At 30.1% G+C, this 16,703-nt stretch overlaps 2 protein-coding genes across 2 annotated transcripts in view; both read right to left on the bottom strand.

Moving 5' to 3' along the window:
• Positions 1-1,574: 1,574 nt before the first annotated feature.
• LOC145832578 (lactase/phlorizin hydrolase-like) overlaps positions 1,575-16,703 on the bottom strand; it is a 40,457-nt gene continuing 25,328 nt past the window's right edge. Inside the window, exons 50-69 of the mRNA XM_082939893.1 lie at positions 12,354-12,473; positions 11,778-11,978; positions 11,353-11,495; positions 10,825-11,050; positions 10,618-10,711; positions 10,074-10,237; positions 9,324-9,531; positions 8,119-8,281; positions 7,819-7,924; positions 7,539-7,616; positions 7,283-7,374; positions 6,834-7,002; positions 6,185-6,420; positions 5,106-5,295; positions 4,386-4,634; positions 3,720-3,885; positions 3,266-3,353; positions 2,748-2,905; positions 2,224-2,388; positions 1,575-1,660 (exon numbers count right to left, since the gene is read on the bottom strand). Of these exons, the coding sequence (XP_082796019.1) occupies positions 1,575-1,660; positions 2,224-2,388; positions 2,748-2,905; positions 3,266-3,353; positions 3,720-3,885; positions 4,386-4,634; positions 5,106-5,295; positions 6,185-6,420; positions 6,834-7,002; positions 7,283-7,374; positions 7,539-7,616; positions 7,819-7,924; positions 8,119-8,281; positions 9,324-9,531; positions 10,074-10,237; positions 10,618-10,711; positions 10,825-11,050; positions 11,353-11,495; positions 11,778-11,978; positions 12,354-12,473 (3,102 nt within the window). The remainder of the gene's footprint in view (positions 1,661-2,223; positions 2,389-2,747; positions 2,906-3,265; positions 3,354-3,719; positions 3,886-4,385; positions 4,635-5,105; positions 5,296-6,184; positions 6,421-6,833; positions 7,003-7,282; positions 7,375-7,538; positions 7,617-7,818; positions 7,925-8,118; positions 8,282-9,323; positions 9,532-10,073; positions 10,238-10,617; positions 10,712-10,824; positions 11,051-11,352; positions 11,496-11,777; positions 11,979-12,353; positions 12,474-16,703) is intronic.
• LOC145831624 (cytosolic beta-glucosidase-like) lies at positions 12,630-16,694 on the bottom strand. Its single transcript, XM_082938931.1, has 12 exons — positions 16,689-16,694; positions 16,509-16,625; positions 16,072-16,272; positions 15,705-15,847; positions 15,282-15,507; positions 14,994-15,087; positions 14,491-14,654; positions 13,922-14,129; positions 13,482-13,644; positions 13,005-13,137; positions 12,769-12,864; positions 12,630-12,650 (listed from the first exon to the last, which is right to left on the bottom strand). The coding sequence occupies exons 1-12, from the start codon at positions 16,692-16,694 to the stop codon at positions 12,630-12,632; spliced, it is 1,572 nt and encodes a 523-aa protein (XP_082795057.1).

Here is a 16,703-nt window from a genome sequence, read left to right as displayed (position 1 = left end):
TTCTTATATTTGTCATTCTTAGTATTTTTTTTCTTAATAAAGATGTGTAAAAGTTTGTTTTTATCATAGCTTATTAAAACTAGCTTATGATTATCATAAACCTTAACACTACAATAATGCACCTAACAATAATACAAGTTTTAAAAATGACGAGTGCTTTAAATTTTTATTTAATTGTAAAATCAATAACTAATACATATTAGTTTTTATAAGTGTTAAAAATTTTATAGAATATGAAAACATTTTAACCTGTATTTTTATTTTATAACTTGATGAAAGAAAAACCCTATACATCCTGTCTTTTTTGATAAATTGGGCACTAATTTTTTGTAATAAGATTTAATAGGACCTATATGATTTTTTTTTTCAATATGCAATTGAAATGAGATTATCCTCAGTGTTAAATTAGTGTACTTAGTACAGAAAATTTTGATGATTATCTGTACCCAATCAGCTTAACAAAAAGAGTAAAGTTATGAAACAAACTTACAAATTTTACTAAATAATATACTCTAATAAATTTATATTTTTTACCTTGTTTTTTTTTTGATGTAATTTACTTTCAAAAACTTTCAAAGTTTTTTGGCTATTATTAGGATCATATAGTAATAATAAACACTATCATGTCGAGTAAATAAAAAATTTAGGGTTTTTATATTAGTTGCCATTTCTTCCATAGTTCATTGTTACTTGCTAGGCTGAATGCTTTACAAAAAAAAAGTTTATTGTCAAGCATTAATCTGTATAAAGTATTTTTTCATCATGTCATAAAAGAAAAAAGGAACGACGATTCAAGTTTTGTCAATTCAAATTCTGAAAACTCCGATTAGAAGACTAGGTATCTTAGTCATATTAGTGAAAGTTTACTAAACTCAGTATTTTATTTATTTAATTTAAATAACCCTAAATGTAGTATTTAAACAATAAACTGAACAAAAACTAAAGTCAACTTTTACGTAAAAAATGTTATACAAGCTATCATTTTTCAAACGTGTTCGTTTAAAGCTTTAAACTAGTACTGCATAATATATATGACAGGCCCGCAAATGTTAACAAAGTTGCAGATAACACAGCCCGCAATAAGTAAATCTGCAGCCAGAGAACGTGTAAACCTGGCTATGTTAACTCTAGTACTTACACTAGACATTCTAGGATTAATGTGGATAGCAAAAAGAAAGATCTCGGTACAGTTTCAATGAAACTCAAAAATTACACTTGATAAATTATTAAAAAGTACAATTCTTTTTCTCATTTGTTAAAGAAATAAGAACTTTGAGCAATTTTCGACTAAATAGTTATAAAATTATCATAAATGTTATATTAATAGAATAAGGTTAAAATGATTTGGCCCGCAAGGATCTATTTTTTACCACATCTGAAACGACGCTACCCTTGTTTAGTAAAATGCAATGTTAATTTAAAATATTGCATAAAAAAGTCTTTGTATGTATCACAATAGAAAGGCTAAAATTTATAACAAGTTTATTAAAGACATATAAACAACAAAAAAAAAGTAAACAAATAAAGAGAATAAACAAAAACAAAACTGTGCGAAATATTACGTCATAAAGGTTTTAAATAGCAGACACACTGACGTTTTCTTTACCGTGAAGATCTTCTCTGTACCTCTTTGACTTCTTGGCTTTCTTTATTTTGTATCCTAAAGGTAAACAAATTGTAGTCATATAAGTAATTATAAAAATCTAATAAGTAAAAAAAAATCACAATTTCAAATTTTCTAGTAATCATTGTATATATAAATCACTAAATCAATTTGCTAAATTAAATTGAAGTAACATATAAGTTGTTCAACAATAAAAAAACTAACATAACATTTTAATAATTTTTATTATTCAGTACAAACTGTTTTGCTTTCGTATAAAAACATCATTAAAAGCTTATGTCATTAAAGTTTACAGATATACTTTCTTTATTTTATATTATACGTGGAAAACAGTAAACTGTTATCTGAAGATTTTGTTCAAACGAGTCTAGCGTTAAAAATGTTTCCTTTAAACCTTAGAATTAAATTTTATATTTTATAAAACTAATTTTTCAACTAAAATTGTATGAACATGTCATAAAACTCTTGAATAAATAATGACGACTAACTTAGTTCGTTTTTATAATTGACAATATTCTAATAAAGTACTTCTGACGAAATCAATTTGTCGATTATCAAACTATATCACGAATTTTTAAAATAAATTCAGTAACAATTACCTGAATAAATGGATCCAAATATGAACATGCAGAAGAGAGCAATAGAAACACCAAACAACGCGTTCAACGCGGTCAGGGCCGAATCTGAATCAAGCTGGTTGCCAAGGAAATTTACTGAAAACACCTCACCGACCTCGCCATCATCAGGTTTCTCAGGAGGAAGTACTGAGAAATAAGGTTGAAATTATTTTAAGTTAGCATTATTGATCTACATACAACACTTTTTCATTTTCAAATGTTCGAAGTTCTTGTTTCAAAGGTGGTTTGAGAAATTTACGTTACACATTAACCTTGTTTTTACCAAAAATACACTAATATAAGCTACATTTATATCGTGCAACTCAATTTGGCTTCTTAAAAATCAAGTTGAGCACTAAAAATAGATTAAAATTTTACCCATAAAATATTATAAGAACAAAATTACAAAAAATAAACTGTTGTAAGATTGTACAAAAACTTGCTACTTAGTTAAAAAGGTTGTTAAAAGTCAAACTATGATGAGCTGAACAAATCAAATTACCAACCAGGGTCGAGGTTGACGTTTCTTTCGCAATATTGCAGCTCTTCGACGCCACCCGACGGAAATTTGTTTTCCCTCACAATCTGCTTGTAACATTCAACCGATTGTTTCGCCACCCTCGTCAGCTGAGGGTCGCTGAAGTTCAACCAGTGCATGCCGAACCTTTGGGAAGAAATATCGATTTTGATAAAAATAATTCAACGATTAAATAGCATAAACAATTTAAAATCAATGAAAAATAAAAACATAAAGTAATAAAAAACTTGATGAACAAAGAACACCAAGTTTTTACTTTTTTGTAAAAGCAACAAGTAATTTAACAATGCTTAGCGAGTTTTTTATAATTGAGCTAAGAAGTAGATAGTATAAACATTCGAGTTGTAAAACGATATAAAATCACAAATTAATTTATTAAGTCTGTAATATTACGAAAATATAAATGTTCTAGACAAGATATGTTTTAAAAAAAGTGATTTGTTATTTATTTAAACAGAAATAGATACAAAAGTAACAACTTTAAACCTTTCATCATAACCAGATTGCCATTCAAAATTGTCCATTAAAGACCAAGCAGTGTATCCTTTTACATTAACACCATCTTCATTTATTGCTGTTTGTTTATTAGTATAAATTAATATGTTGATTCTTAGTAGTCTTATACTCTATGTGTTCTTAGTCGTAAACAAAGTTTAAGTAGTTAGTATTGTTTATTTTTGTAGAGTTCTTTAAAACCTATTATGATTCTAGTCAGAGTTTAAACTTTAAATAAATCAAACTAGAGTAAAATATAGCATATTTTGTATAAACAAAGTAAAGAAACTCATCAATTCGTTAAGTTAGAACAATATAAACAAAATAGTTATAAATAATTGTCAAGTTAAATACAAGGTAAATACTTAAAACAAATGAAAAAAATGTCATAAAGCCTTCAACACTTACTTTAATACAATACCTAAATGAGAAACTATTTCAAAACCTTTAAGAACTTCGTTGAGGTAACCGACGTAATACTCCTTCCTCCAATAATCGTCCAGTTCATTGGAATCTCCCCCTTCAGAAACTCCGTTCTCGGTGATTATAATTTCCGGGTCGTTGTATTTTTCTTTGATGTAGTTCAGCAGCCGTCTCACTCCCCACGGAACCTTTTTAAATATTAAAAATATTATTGTTTATTTATATTTTTGAATATTGTTTAAGACGTGTTCTTAAATAGTATCTGATTGTTTTAGTTCTCTGGTATAACTTTAAACAAAATTATATTGTTCTCTTTTAATTTTCTTATAAATCGGATTAAATAAATATGTACATAAGGTTAACTAACTGTTTTAAAAGTTAATGTGAGTGTACATACTTTCATAATATTAAGAAGCGTGTTTGTGATGTTTCTTCAAAGAGATATAAACTACATAGAATAATCAAATTATCAAGGTTGTTCAATTTTTCATAAATCATAACTTACGCAGTACTTTTTAAACATAAGATATGTTAATCCTATTTTTATTTGAACGTGCTTTTTAAAGTAGAAAACGCTTTTATAAATGAGACAAGACTAAATTTTTTTTTTACATAGTTTAAAATAACCTAAAATTATATGTTTATTAATTAAAAAATCGTTTACTTTTAACTCATACAAAACAGTTACCTCGAATAACCAAACGGATTTAGCTGTGGGCCACGTGTAATCGTTCTGGTTGCCGCACTCCCTGTCGTCATAGTAACCCACCACGTCATCGCTGGCGGGTTTGAAAGTGTTGTAGGCGAGGTTGGTGGTGTAGTGGTTGAGACCGAAGAAGTCCGAAGATCCCCTTATCATGTCCTTCTCTTCGGAGGTGAACGAGGGCAGTCGTGATTCCGACAATCCCTGCTGGGTCGATCTTTCACCAATCAGTGTCTTTGGAAAAAGGTTTATTGTCAAAAAAAAAAAATTACTATATATAATTTCCCCGAGCAATCTTTGACATTTGACACTCGAATATTAAAAAAACGGTTTAATGATAAATTTTATTAAAACTACGTTTTGAGTTTACTGATAAATAGTACCATCAATGTCTGAGAAATTAAATTTAACTTGCAATTTTGTAATGACTTTTAGTATATAAATACATGACAGTTGACAGTGTAAATATAGGAAAATAATGTTATTGTGAATATAGTTAAAAGTGCTATATTTACTTTACTGGCTAAAAGACAGCAATATTTATAAATTTAGTTTATCGGATATCAAATTTTTAATAACGAAAAAAAACATTAATAAACTCTTACACTTAAACAAATATTAGAGAAAGAAAGCATACTTTTGTTATCAAATTTATTTTTTAAAGCTACTTGATGTGTACAGAATTAAAACAATATCTCAACGCACCTTCATGATATCGGGGTAATCCCCGTCGACGAAGATGGGTTTTGCCCACCACCCGAGGAAGAAGTCCAGCAGGTTGTCCCTGGCAACGTGGTCCTGCAGCTTGTTGGGGTTCCTCGGTTCGGTCCAGTCGCAGTTCATTGTTATTCCGACTTTTCCGCCCTGCGCCGATTTGTACTTGTCAGCGTACAACCTGGTATTATTTGTTTAGTTTTAAGAGTAAAGTTATCTTATTTACATAAAGGTTAAATTTTTTTATAAAGTGAGTATGTTCCACATGTTAAATATTTTTAAACTGTAAATTTTAAACCAAATCATAAACTTATAAAGCCTAATTTCATTAATCTTATAAAGCTAGGGTTGAACTTAGTTTATAATGACAATAACGAGAAAACAAATATTTTCATCATTAAACTATTGCTACAAATTTTTTTATAGCTGTAATTGAACTACCTTGTGAAATCTGTTTGATTAAAATAGTTTTAAGTATAAGTATATATACATGTAAACACTAATTTATTAAAAATTTAATAACTAATTTGTATTTTTAAAGCTAAAATATCTTTACAATTTTGTGTTCATTAAGATTATTTTGTGCTGAGTACAATTAGAACTCAAATTATTGAAAAAAAATACTTTAAACTAGTTTATAAACTAAACCGATACCCTCGTATGCTATTGGGATTTAGCTAAAGTTAAAGATACTACAAACAAAATTCAATCTGTAAGCCGTATCAGATAAATCATACTGGCATAGAAACGTTGAATTAAATAACAGTTTGAAAAGAAAGTCCTAAATAAATAAACAAAACTGATCTCAAATAATACAGAAAATTTATTTAAATTATATAAAATATTCTAAAGTTTTCAAAAAAACCAAATGCTCAACCGACCTGTAAGCTATATTATACTGGCATAAAAAGTTAAAATAAAATATCAGTTTATAAAGAATGCTCTAAATAAATACAGAAAATTTATTTGAATTAGCTTGAAAAGAAAGTTCTAAATAATCAAAAGAAACTTACCTCAAATAATACATAAATTTATTAAGATTATATAAAATAAAATAATATTACAAAAACCTGTAAGCCATGGCGTGGGCCCTGATGACGTTGTGGCCGGCCTTGTAGTCGAAATCGCCGGACATTCTCAAGTTGGGGGAATGTATGCCCTCCCCGTAACCCAGTCTGGTGAACACCCACGGCTCGTTGAAGGTTATCCACTTCTTCACCCGGTCCCCGAACAACCGGAAGCACAGGTCGGCGTAGGAAACGTACTTCTCGATTATCCGCTCGTCCGGCCACCCTCCGATATCCGTCTGAGTGGTTTTGTGAATAAATGTCATGAAAGAAGTTTAGGGTTTTTGAAGATTATAGTGACTGCCTTGTGAAACTTTTTATTTTAAATTTATTAAATTAGTTTTGTTTAACAAGTTTTTTTAAACTAGCTATAATTTAAAGTAATTTTTTAAATATCTTATGTTGAATTATATATTTATATGATATACTACTAATTAAAGTTATGGTGTAAAAACAGGAGGGGGGGGGTAAAATTAAAACATCTAGTTAATGTGTTAAGTTAGCCTAATAAACTTAAGAAGTTTAGGATTAGGTTTGCTCTTTAAAAATTCTAAATTGTAATTAGTTTACCGAGTTAAAAAGCTTGTTGAAATTTTCTCAAAAAAAGCAACTACATAATTCATTTCAACAAACACCCAACTGATGTACTCACTTGAATTTCGTTGGGAAGATCCCAGTGGTAGATGGTGACCATCGGTTCCACGTTGATGTCCAGCAGCCTGTTGATGAGCCTGTTGTAATAATCGACTCCCGCCTGGTTAACCGAGGACTCGTCTTTGTACGTCCCGCTCGGTATCAGTCGAGGCCACGATATGCTGAACCTGTTACGTACGTACAATTTCGTATTAATTTTCACACAATTTCATATAAAGTAGAGTAGAGAGCACATTGAATTAAGACGACAGTTTGTTGCTTTTTTAAACTGGTATGAGTAAGAAAAGTAAGTATATTGAAAACAAGTGGATAAACAAGCTTATGAATGGAAACAGTAGTAGTTTAGTACATGGGTTGAAACGCAGTTTTAATTCTGATAACTTTTACTGCAACATCTCACAAAGTCAATTTTCAAACAATACTAATATACTAAAACCTGTAACTGACCTGTAACTAGTAAGCTGCATGTTATTGATAATTTCTATATCCTCTTCGAGTTTGTTGTAAGAATCGCAAGCAACGTCTCCGGTGTCGTCGTTCTGTAAATATATAATACAAGTTTGCTAATATACTTATAGTGTGTATAGTGCAAAAGAGAAATGAACAGCTAAGGAAAAACTTATCACAATCAAGTAAGTTTGATCGATTTAATCTGAGTATTAATTCAGATATGTTAATACACACACTTTTATTATTAACTCACAAGAACAAGTCCTCCTTTGTGTGACGTTTCATCCCAGATGCCAACTCCTTTCCCATCCTGCTTCCATCCACCTTCAATCTGTTGATTTAGTTCTTTTTTATTGATCATAGTTTAAGCAGAAGCTATCGTTGTTTTATCTGACTTTAAACAAAAGTATATTATGTGTGAAAAAAAGCAAAACTGCACGTTATTTTTTGTATTGACAAGTGGATATTTAAAACAACTAAGCTTTTGAAATTTTAAGGTTTAAATCAATGAATTTAAATAGTCAAAAACAAACCTGGTAAGATGAGGTGGCAACGGCCCAAATAAAATTTTCAGGAAATTCTCCAGATATTCTCTCGTCTCTTTCTAAAGCTGGGAACCCGTTGTTCTTAATCACCTCACTAAACATTTTTTTAGGTAAAAAACTCTTTGTTCCATCAAAAAGCGCTTGATAAAACTTAATTTTATAGACAATATTTTATGTTGAAAATATATTACTTTAGCCTTAATTTTTTGTATACAAACCAACTTTAAAAGCTGTTGTTTTGTTATTTAAACAAACGTTGCCTTTAAGTTAATACATATTCAAACAAACTTGTAAAATACGGATGACATTTTTGGTGTTCTCGGTCTTGAGTCGTCGTTGAAATCGACTTCAAAAAGCCCGAACCTCGGTCCGTAACCGCTGTTCCACTCAAAATTGTCCATCAGAGACCAGGCAGTATACCCTCTCAGGTCAACTCCGTCTATTTGCTTGGCTGTGGAAATGTATTTATTGTAATTATGTACAAGTAAGTGTATATAGACAGTACAAAGCAAAGCTTAACAAATTGCACAATAATAAAAAATATGACGTACTTTAGAACTAAAAAAGATTAAACTTAAATGTTCTTGAAACAAAATAATTTTAAGCAATGAATTTATTTGTGCTTTGTTGTGTATTTAGAGTTGAGTATCAATTCTTATTGTTTATATATTTCAAACAAACCAGGTATATGTATGTAATTATTTATACGTTTATATACTTATTCAAACATGCATACTTTTGACAGACTATTTATTTAAACGGGAAACTTTCCAAACTTCGTACCTTTAAGAGATTTATCGATATGGTTTTTGTTATATATGAAAAATATTATTCAAGTATGTTTGCACTGTTGCTCAAAAGCACATTTTAAACATTATTAAATAAAATTTCATAAGAAACCTTCAAGAGCTTCACAGATATATATTTTGAATGAATGTTATAAAATGCTATCAATATACACATTATTCAGATACGCACAGTGTTAAAAGTTTTTCGTACTCAAGTAACAACAATTCTTTACTTTAACAAAAAAAAATATACCTTTAAGAGCGTCGTCGTTTAAATTTTGTACAATCTAGTTATATATTTGTACAATCTAATAATAGAACAATCCTCAATTTAATCCATACGTTTAAAGTTTATTAAACCCCGTGAGGCTTCAAATAACATCAGTTTTAAATAAAATAAAAGCAATCCTCGTACCTTTAAGAGCTTCATCGCACTTGTCTCATTATGTACATTAGCATTATTCATACATGGCTGTATTGTTAATCTACAACGCATAGTAAACAAACAAGATCTCACAGAAAACCTTTAAAAGCCTCAAATAACATAAATTTTTAATAAATCTAATAATAAAAAATCCTTGTACCTTTAAGTGCTTCGTCGATTTATTCGAATATATGGTACAAAATTTTATGAACATATACATTATCCATATACGCACAGTGTTTATATTCGTACAATTTAAATAATAAAAGCAATCCTCATACCTTTAAGCGCTTCGTCGATGTAGGTCTTCAGGTAGTCGATCCTTCCCTGATCGTCGGTCTCCGCCACGCTCGTTCCCACCCCGTTCTCGGTGATGTAGATTGGCGGGTTGCCGTACTCCTCCTTGATCCAGTTCAGCAGCCTCCGCATCCCGTACGGCACGTACTGCAGCCACTCCGGGTGGCCCTGCCGAGCTCCTTCCACCGACGTCTGCGTGTAAATCGATTAATCAGTGTTTAGTTTTGTTATAGTTGCTTAAAAAAATAAGTTTTTGGATTGATAACTGAGCAATTGCTGATAACAATGCTTAAAGGGTTGTAGTTTTTTATTTGATGCTGATATTTATTAGCAACAACAAAATTATTGTAAAAATACAATATTCCGTTTCTGCTGTTTTTTGAAAAAATGGATAAATACACGCTTTTGTTTTACTAGTACTTTCGTTTATTTAAAATATTTTCAAGTGATAAAAGGCTTTAAAACATAAATGCTTATATCAATTACTTCTATGTAGTTGCTATCGAACTAAACATATAAAAGCTATAGAAATTTAAATTTAAAATTTAGAAGTAAATAATAGCGACAGATTTTATAAAGCTAACATTTTCTTAAGAAATAGTTTTGTCTAATCTTATTTAAGACCTAAAATCATACATATTTACAAAAAACTGACTAATAATTGTTTAGTTTATTTAAACGTAACTACTAAAAAGCTCACTGCATATTTAAAAAGTTTTTCATCATACACCAACCTCAGAAGTGTCCCTGTCATTCTCCCAGTTAACAGGTTTAGCGGGTTTTATTTTTGTTTCCACCACTCTCGTCGTGTAACCGTTCAAACCGAAGAAATCGTAACTGCCAGCTATTTCTAACTTCTCTTCTTCTGTAAACTCAGGCAGGCGCGGTGTGGTTATACCTATATAATTTTAAAATTAATTTCTTAGATTATGAAAGATGCTACTATGATTTTTTTTCAAAATTAGTTTATCAACACGAATTTCGTTAACAAATTTAACTTATGTATAATGAATTCACATCATGCTAAGTTTTTTTAATGGTAAATTTAACATGTCATCAAATTTTTGAATTTTTTTAAGTTGTAGTTAACTATTTCCTTGAACTGCTTAAACTGTATAAGCTGCAATATAACAACATGCCTTAAAAATGTAAACTTTAAAACTAACTTAAATAATTGTTTCGAAACTTAAAACATCCAAAAGTTTAACAGTGACTAGTTGTTATTTTTTTTTCTCTTTAGTTTTTACCATAGTAAAATAAATTTTTCATATAACAAACCTGCTTCAGCATCTTTCTTAGCAACGTAATCCTTAGTAACAGGTGGGTAGTCCCCGTTCTTGAAAATAGGGTGAGCGTACCAACCCATGATCGACTGAAATATTTCAAAAGTTTTAAAATACATGAATATATAAAGAGACAACTAACTTTTTTATTATTGAATAACTGAACATTATTTTTTTAAAAAAATGTCTAACAAGGATCTACCTGCAAGAATCTGTCAGCAGCAGCTACATCATCAGGATTACTAGGATCTTTAGGTTCAGCCCACTCAGTGCTCAGCGTGATGCCGACGATTCCGTCTTGCTCGCTCCTGTACTTTCTGTCGTACAACCTGTACGCTTTGGCGTGAGACCTGATTATGTTGTGGGCCGTGGTGTAGGGAGCGTATCCCGGACTGTAGACTCCTGGTGCGAACACGGCTATTCCGTAGCTGTTGAAAGTAACATTTTTGTGATAACTTGTTAGAGATAAAACACTTGTCAGTTAGTCTAGAGGGGAGCTTAGGCTCTATAGGAGTTCTTAGGTAACATAAACTTATTCAAAAATGTTCATCCTGTGTAGAGAAATATTTTAACTTCCAGTTTTATTTATAAATCTAAACCTAAGTATCTCATACACTTAAACTATTTCTAGTATCAAAGTAGTTATTAACTATGATTATTTCTTATAAATATTTAAAAAAAAAGTTAACGAATCTTTTAAATTATAATTACTTAGTATTTTTTTACCAACCCAAGCCATGTCACAACGTATGGTTCGTTGAAAGTAATCCACATTTTAACTCTGTCTCCAAATTCACCAAAACAAAAATCTGCGTAATTTTCAAAGTGTCCAACAATTGTGTCATTTTCAAGTCCTCCGACGTCTTGCAGTCCCTATAATTTTTTTTTTCTTTTTATCTATGTATATTAAATTTAAAGCTGTGATACTTTTGAGCTCCTAGAGCGTATAATTTTGTGTACAAGCAAATTGTAACTACACTAGTATAGATATTAATAAATTTAGGCTAGTACCTAAATTCAAAAGTAAAAACGTTTAGTGATCCTCATTGGCTAACGTAAATAAGCATAAATTAATTTTAATTTTATGATATAGTTAAACTAATATCATTCAAATACATAACTTGTTTTAAACAACTTCGTTATTTTCATACCAACCTGAGGCAAATCCCAATGGTACAGTGTAACCACAGGCTCGATACCGTTTGAAATCAGAGTGTCAATCATCTTGTTGTAGTAATCCACACCCGGCTGATTCAACACCTTGTTTGTTCCGTCCGGGAATATTCTCGACCACGAAATCGAAAACCTGTACTGATCGACCCCCAACATTTTTAGTAAAGCTACATCTTCGTCCACCTAGAATATTTAACTGTTAACCGGTGTTTTATTGACGGTATTTATATTAAATCAAAATAAAATTTTATTAATATTGTTGTTTATGTAATTTAAAGTGAACGTTTAGAAAAAAATTTTAAAAGCAGACCAATATGTATTTTTTAAGGTTAACTAAAAGCTAAAATAAAACTAGAAAAGTTATAAGTTATAATATTCAGAGGTGAATTTAAATGACAAAAGTATAATAAAAACTGTTTAAAGTTTTTTAAACGTGGAATATATGTTTATAAATTTTGTGCCAACAATACTGAAAGTTTATTATTAGTGCTATATATGTATATATATATATATATATATATATATATATATATATGTATATCTTTTTTTATCAAAAACCTTATGATAACTGTCACAGGCAACATCACCAGTTTCACCGTTGGCAATTCTGTTTGGTTCGTGTGAAAACGTGTCCCATATCGATGGTCCTTTTCCATCTGAATTCCAACCTCCTTCGATCTGTTACGTCATAATGAACTTATATTTTAAAACTAATTACATAATATAAACTCGTTAACAAGTTATCACCTAGTCAGAACATAATAAATTTATTAGAAAAGTTAGCATGCATTTTTATGCTAAAACTCATACTTTACAGCGTAAATGGAAAACGAATCATAGTTTAGCTTGAAGTACCTGATAAGCAGATGTGTTACAAGTTATAATCAAACAAATAATCTTAGTTATATAAGTTATTATATATGAGAAAACCTTTAAAAACTGTACAAGTTTTAGGAATAAACGCCAACTTAACCTGATAAGCTGATGTAGAAACACTCCATTTGAAATCATCTCCGAATTGGTCGTAATAAAACTTGTTGACATCACGCATTGGCTCGCTACTGAATTTCTACAAAACAAAAAACTATTAAAAACTTTATAAAGCTGTAAATAATACATTTTTGATAAAATAATTGAAATTTAAAAAACTAATTTATCTAAATTTTAAAAATAACGACTAAACTAAAAGAAAATAATTTAAAAACTAACCTTATAAATACCAGCTGTTGCTTCAGAAGGTATTTTAGATGGTTCCATTGGCGTGAAAGCTTTTGTCTGCGTTTTTAATTCAGGTTTTTCTTCATGGTCTTCTGGACTGAATCCGTTCTTTTTGATCAGGTCTCTAATTGTTTTAAACGTTTTTCGTTTTTTTTTATTTTTGAAAAACTATTTATAAAGCTAAAATTTTTTAACTTTATTCAAAAATATAAGTTAGTATGTATTAAAAGTGCTAACAAACAAATTCAAAATTACAATACATTTTACACAGCGTTTTAAAACAAATTTTAACCGGTTTTATAAGTATAATAATTCGACTGGTTATTTCTTACACACAATTAGTTTAGATAACAATTCAAACAAATACACTTAGATGTAAACTAATTCTAATGAAAACACATTTGATCGTTTTTAAATAAACATAATTTTTTATTATTTACTAGGAACCAAAATAGTTTGTAAACTTACGTATAAAAACCAGCTGATTTCTTTGGAGTTCTTGTTCTGTTTGCGTCATCGAAATCAACGTCAAAAAGTCCAAATTTTGGGTAAAAACCAGAAGTCCATTCCAAGTTGTCCATCAGAGACCAAGCCGTATACCCGCGTAAATCAACTCCGTCAATTCTCAGTGCTAAATTGTTGTGTTAAAATTATGAAAAGTTATTTTATACATAATTATTTAATCATGTACTTATTTTAAACTAATAAATTTTACAACAAAATATTATACTTTAGTCCAAAATTTAAAAAAATACCTGATTTTTAAGTTAAAAGTGTTGCTACCATCTAATAAAAAAAATTTTCACAAACAAATTATTTTGAAAAATAGGATATAATATTTCTAATAGTAAAATACATTATAAAATGATGATTTTTAAGTTTACACAAAACACCAATTATTACGTCACCTTTCAACGCCTCGTCGATGTACTTCGTGTAGAAATCAACTCGTCCCTGGTCGTCGTCTTCCTTCTTGGAAGTTCCCACGCCGTTCTCGGTGACGTAAATGGGGGGATTCCCGTACTCGATACTGATCCACACCAGCAACCTGCGAAGTCCCCACGGAACGACCTGCAGCCAGTCGGGGTAAGCTTGCTTGGCGCCCGGCACGTTCGACTGGTTTAATAATTAATCAGTAAATATAATATAAATAAAAGTCATGTTAAAGTGAGAAATTTCGTAAGAAAAAAGATAGTTAGTATAAAAAATGTTACAAATAGTAAGCTGTGCTAGTGTGTATTGGTTGTTTTTAGGTAGAACTTACCTACTTAAGCTTAAATACTACTTAAGTTTACCTAATTAAGCTATTAATAGCTTTTAATTTCACGAATTTAAACTACTTTAAAGTACAAAAACTGAAATAACTTATTTGAAAACTGTTTAGTCCGTTATACGGGCGCCGTACGAAGTCTATCTATTTGCTTTTAATGTTGTAAGTAAATAAAACTTCTGATAATGATTAGTTTGAACTACTTACTTCAGTAGTATCTCTGTCCCCTTCCCAATTGGGTGGAGTTGGAGACTTTATTTGGGTGGTAACCACTCTTGTTGTGTAGGCATTCACTCCAAAGAAATCGTAACTTCCAGCTATTTCTTCTATTTCCGCTTCAGTGAATGCAGGTAGACGTGATGTGGTTATATCTGTATATGATGCATATGTTTATTGATAAAAAAAGTTTCCTAAAAACTAATTATCAGTTTCTTACTTTTTTATTGGTAAAATAAAACTTATTAGAAAATCTATATTTGTATCTTTAGCTACTGTATAAATATATAGTAGTATATTTCGGTTTATACATTCTTAGCAATTAAAAAAAACATACTTGACCTTGGATTACAGTACAGCAAAACTGAAAAATCGAAGTTTATACGTTAAATTAAACTTAAAATGTTTCATTTAGGTAAACCTTAAGTATAAAGTTTTTTGATTGGTATAATTTAAGTAAGCAAAAATAAGTAATTTAGAGACAGTCAACTAACTTGCTTCTTTATCCTTCTTTGCAACATATTCCTTCATCACCGGAGAATAATCTCCCGTTTTGAAAATCGGATGGGCGAACTGTCCCATGATTGACTGTAAAGTTAAATAAGAATTACAAATCTTTTTCATTAATTTGTTTTAGTAATGTTTTTTGTTAACTAAGATTATTAATAATACTGAAAGCAAAAAATACATTATATTAGTTTTTGCTAGATTACTTTAAATAAACAAGTAGTTCTTACATTTAGCTTAAACAGTATGTTATTTAAAAAAAGGTTCAAATAAACTTGTAGGTATCTGTCAGCAGCAGCAACGTCATCAGGGTTATTAGGATCTTTAGGTTCAGCCCACTCAGTGCTCAGCGTGATGCCGACGATTCCGTCTTGCACGCTCCTGTACTTTCTGTCGTACAACCTGTACGCTTTGGCGTGGCATTTCACGACGTTGTGAGCCGTGGTGTATGGCGCGTACCCCGGTTTGTATATTCCTGGTGCGAACACGCCAATACCATAGCTACAAAAAAAAAGTTGATAAACATTCACGGTTTAAATTTTTATCTCTTAATATAACACAGATTAATAAATGAAATGCTCTTGATCATACTTATTTCGATTTTTAAAATTTTAAGATTTTAACCTAACTCAAACTTTGTTTTCAGTATGTATAATTTATACGTTAAAAGTTTATTTGATTTTTAATTTTTGTCATACCCAAGCCATGTTACAACGTATGGTTCGTTGAAAGTAATCCACATTTTAACTCTGTCACCGAAAGTATTAAAGCAGAAATCAGCGTAATTTGTGTAATGCTCAACCAAAGTGTCGTTCTCAAACCCACCTACGTCTTGAAGTGCCTAAAAAAAAGGAAGAAGTTATAGTGATTTTTGAAACATTTAACATTTTATAACTATAATAGTAAACTTAAATATAAAAAATTGATAATGACTCATAATAGAATAAGTGATCTTATTTACCTATGAGTGAACCAAGCTCAATGAAAAAGCGTTACAACTTTACAATATAACCTTTATTAATGTTAACATTCAGATAATCTAAAACGTTTGATTTATATACAAACCTGTGGCAGATCCCAATGGTACAATGTGACAACAGGCTCGATTTTGTTTTTCACCAACAAATCAATAAGCTTGTTGTAGTAATCAACTCCTCCCTGAGCGAAAGTCTTGTTCGTGCCGTCTGGGAAGATCCGAGCCCAGGAAATTGAAAACCTGTACTGATTCACACCAAGACTCTTCAACATCTCCACGTCTCTCTCGTACTGATAAAACATAGAAAAATATATAAGTTGGTATATATTAAAATAACTTTAGTTAAATTAGATAGATAATTTAATAGAAATAAAAATATTATTTTTACACAGAAACAAAACACCTTTAAAAATAGTAATGAAGCAACTTATATTTTGTTATACTACACAAAGCAATTTATTCGTAAATATAACACACAAATACTAGAAACATTTATATTTTACAAAAATTCTTAAATAGTAGCAACCTTGTGGTAACTGTCGCACGCCACGTCACCGGTCTCACCACTGGCAATTCGGTTGTCATGGGCGAATGTGTCCCATATGGACGGACCCTTTCCATCAGCGTTCCAACCCCCTTCGATCTGTGTAGAAGATAGTAAAGTTGTTATGTTAGCAGTGCTAAATGAAAATCAGTTCTATAAAACTGTCATTTTTGAGAT

Source organism: Thalia democratica, chromosome 3, assembly GCF_965202585.1.
Source record: "Thalia democratica chromosome 3, ktThaDemo2.hap1.1, whole genome shotgun sequence".
NCBI lineage: Eukaryota > Metazoa > Chordata > Thaliacea > Salpida > Salpidae > Thalia > Thalia democratica.
The sequence above is the reverse complement of the archived record's forward strand: the minus strand, read 5'-3'. Positions and strand labels throughout refer to the sequence as shown.

Coding starts and splice junctions, on each gene's coding strand:
- LOC145831624 (XM_082938931.1), bottom strand. Junction 15,508..15,704: donor TACGTTGTAACATGGCTTGG/GTATGACAAAAA, acceptor TTTTTTTTGTAG/CTATGGTATTGGCGTGTTCG. Junction 14,130..14,490: donor GGGACAGAGATACTACTGAA/GTAAGTAGTTCA, acceptor TTATTAAACCAG/TCGAACGTGCCGGGCGCCAA.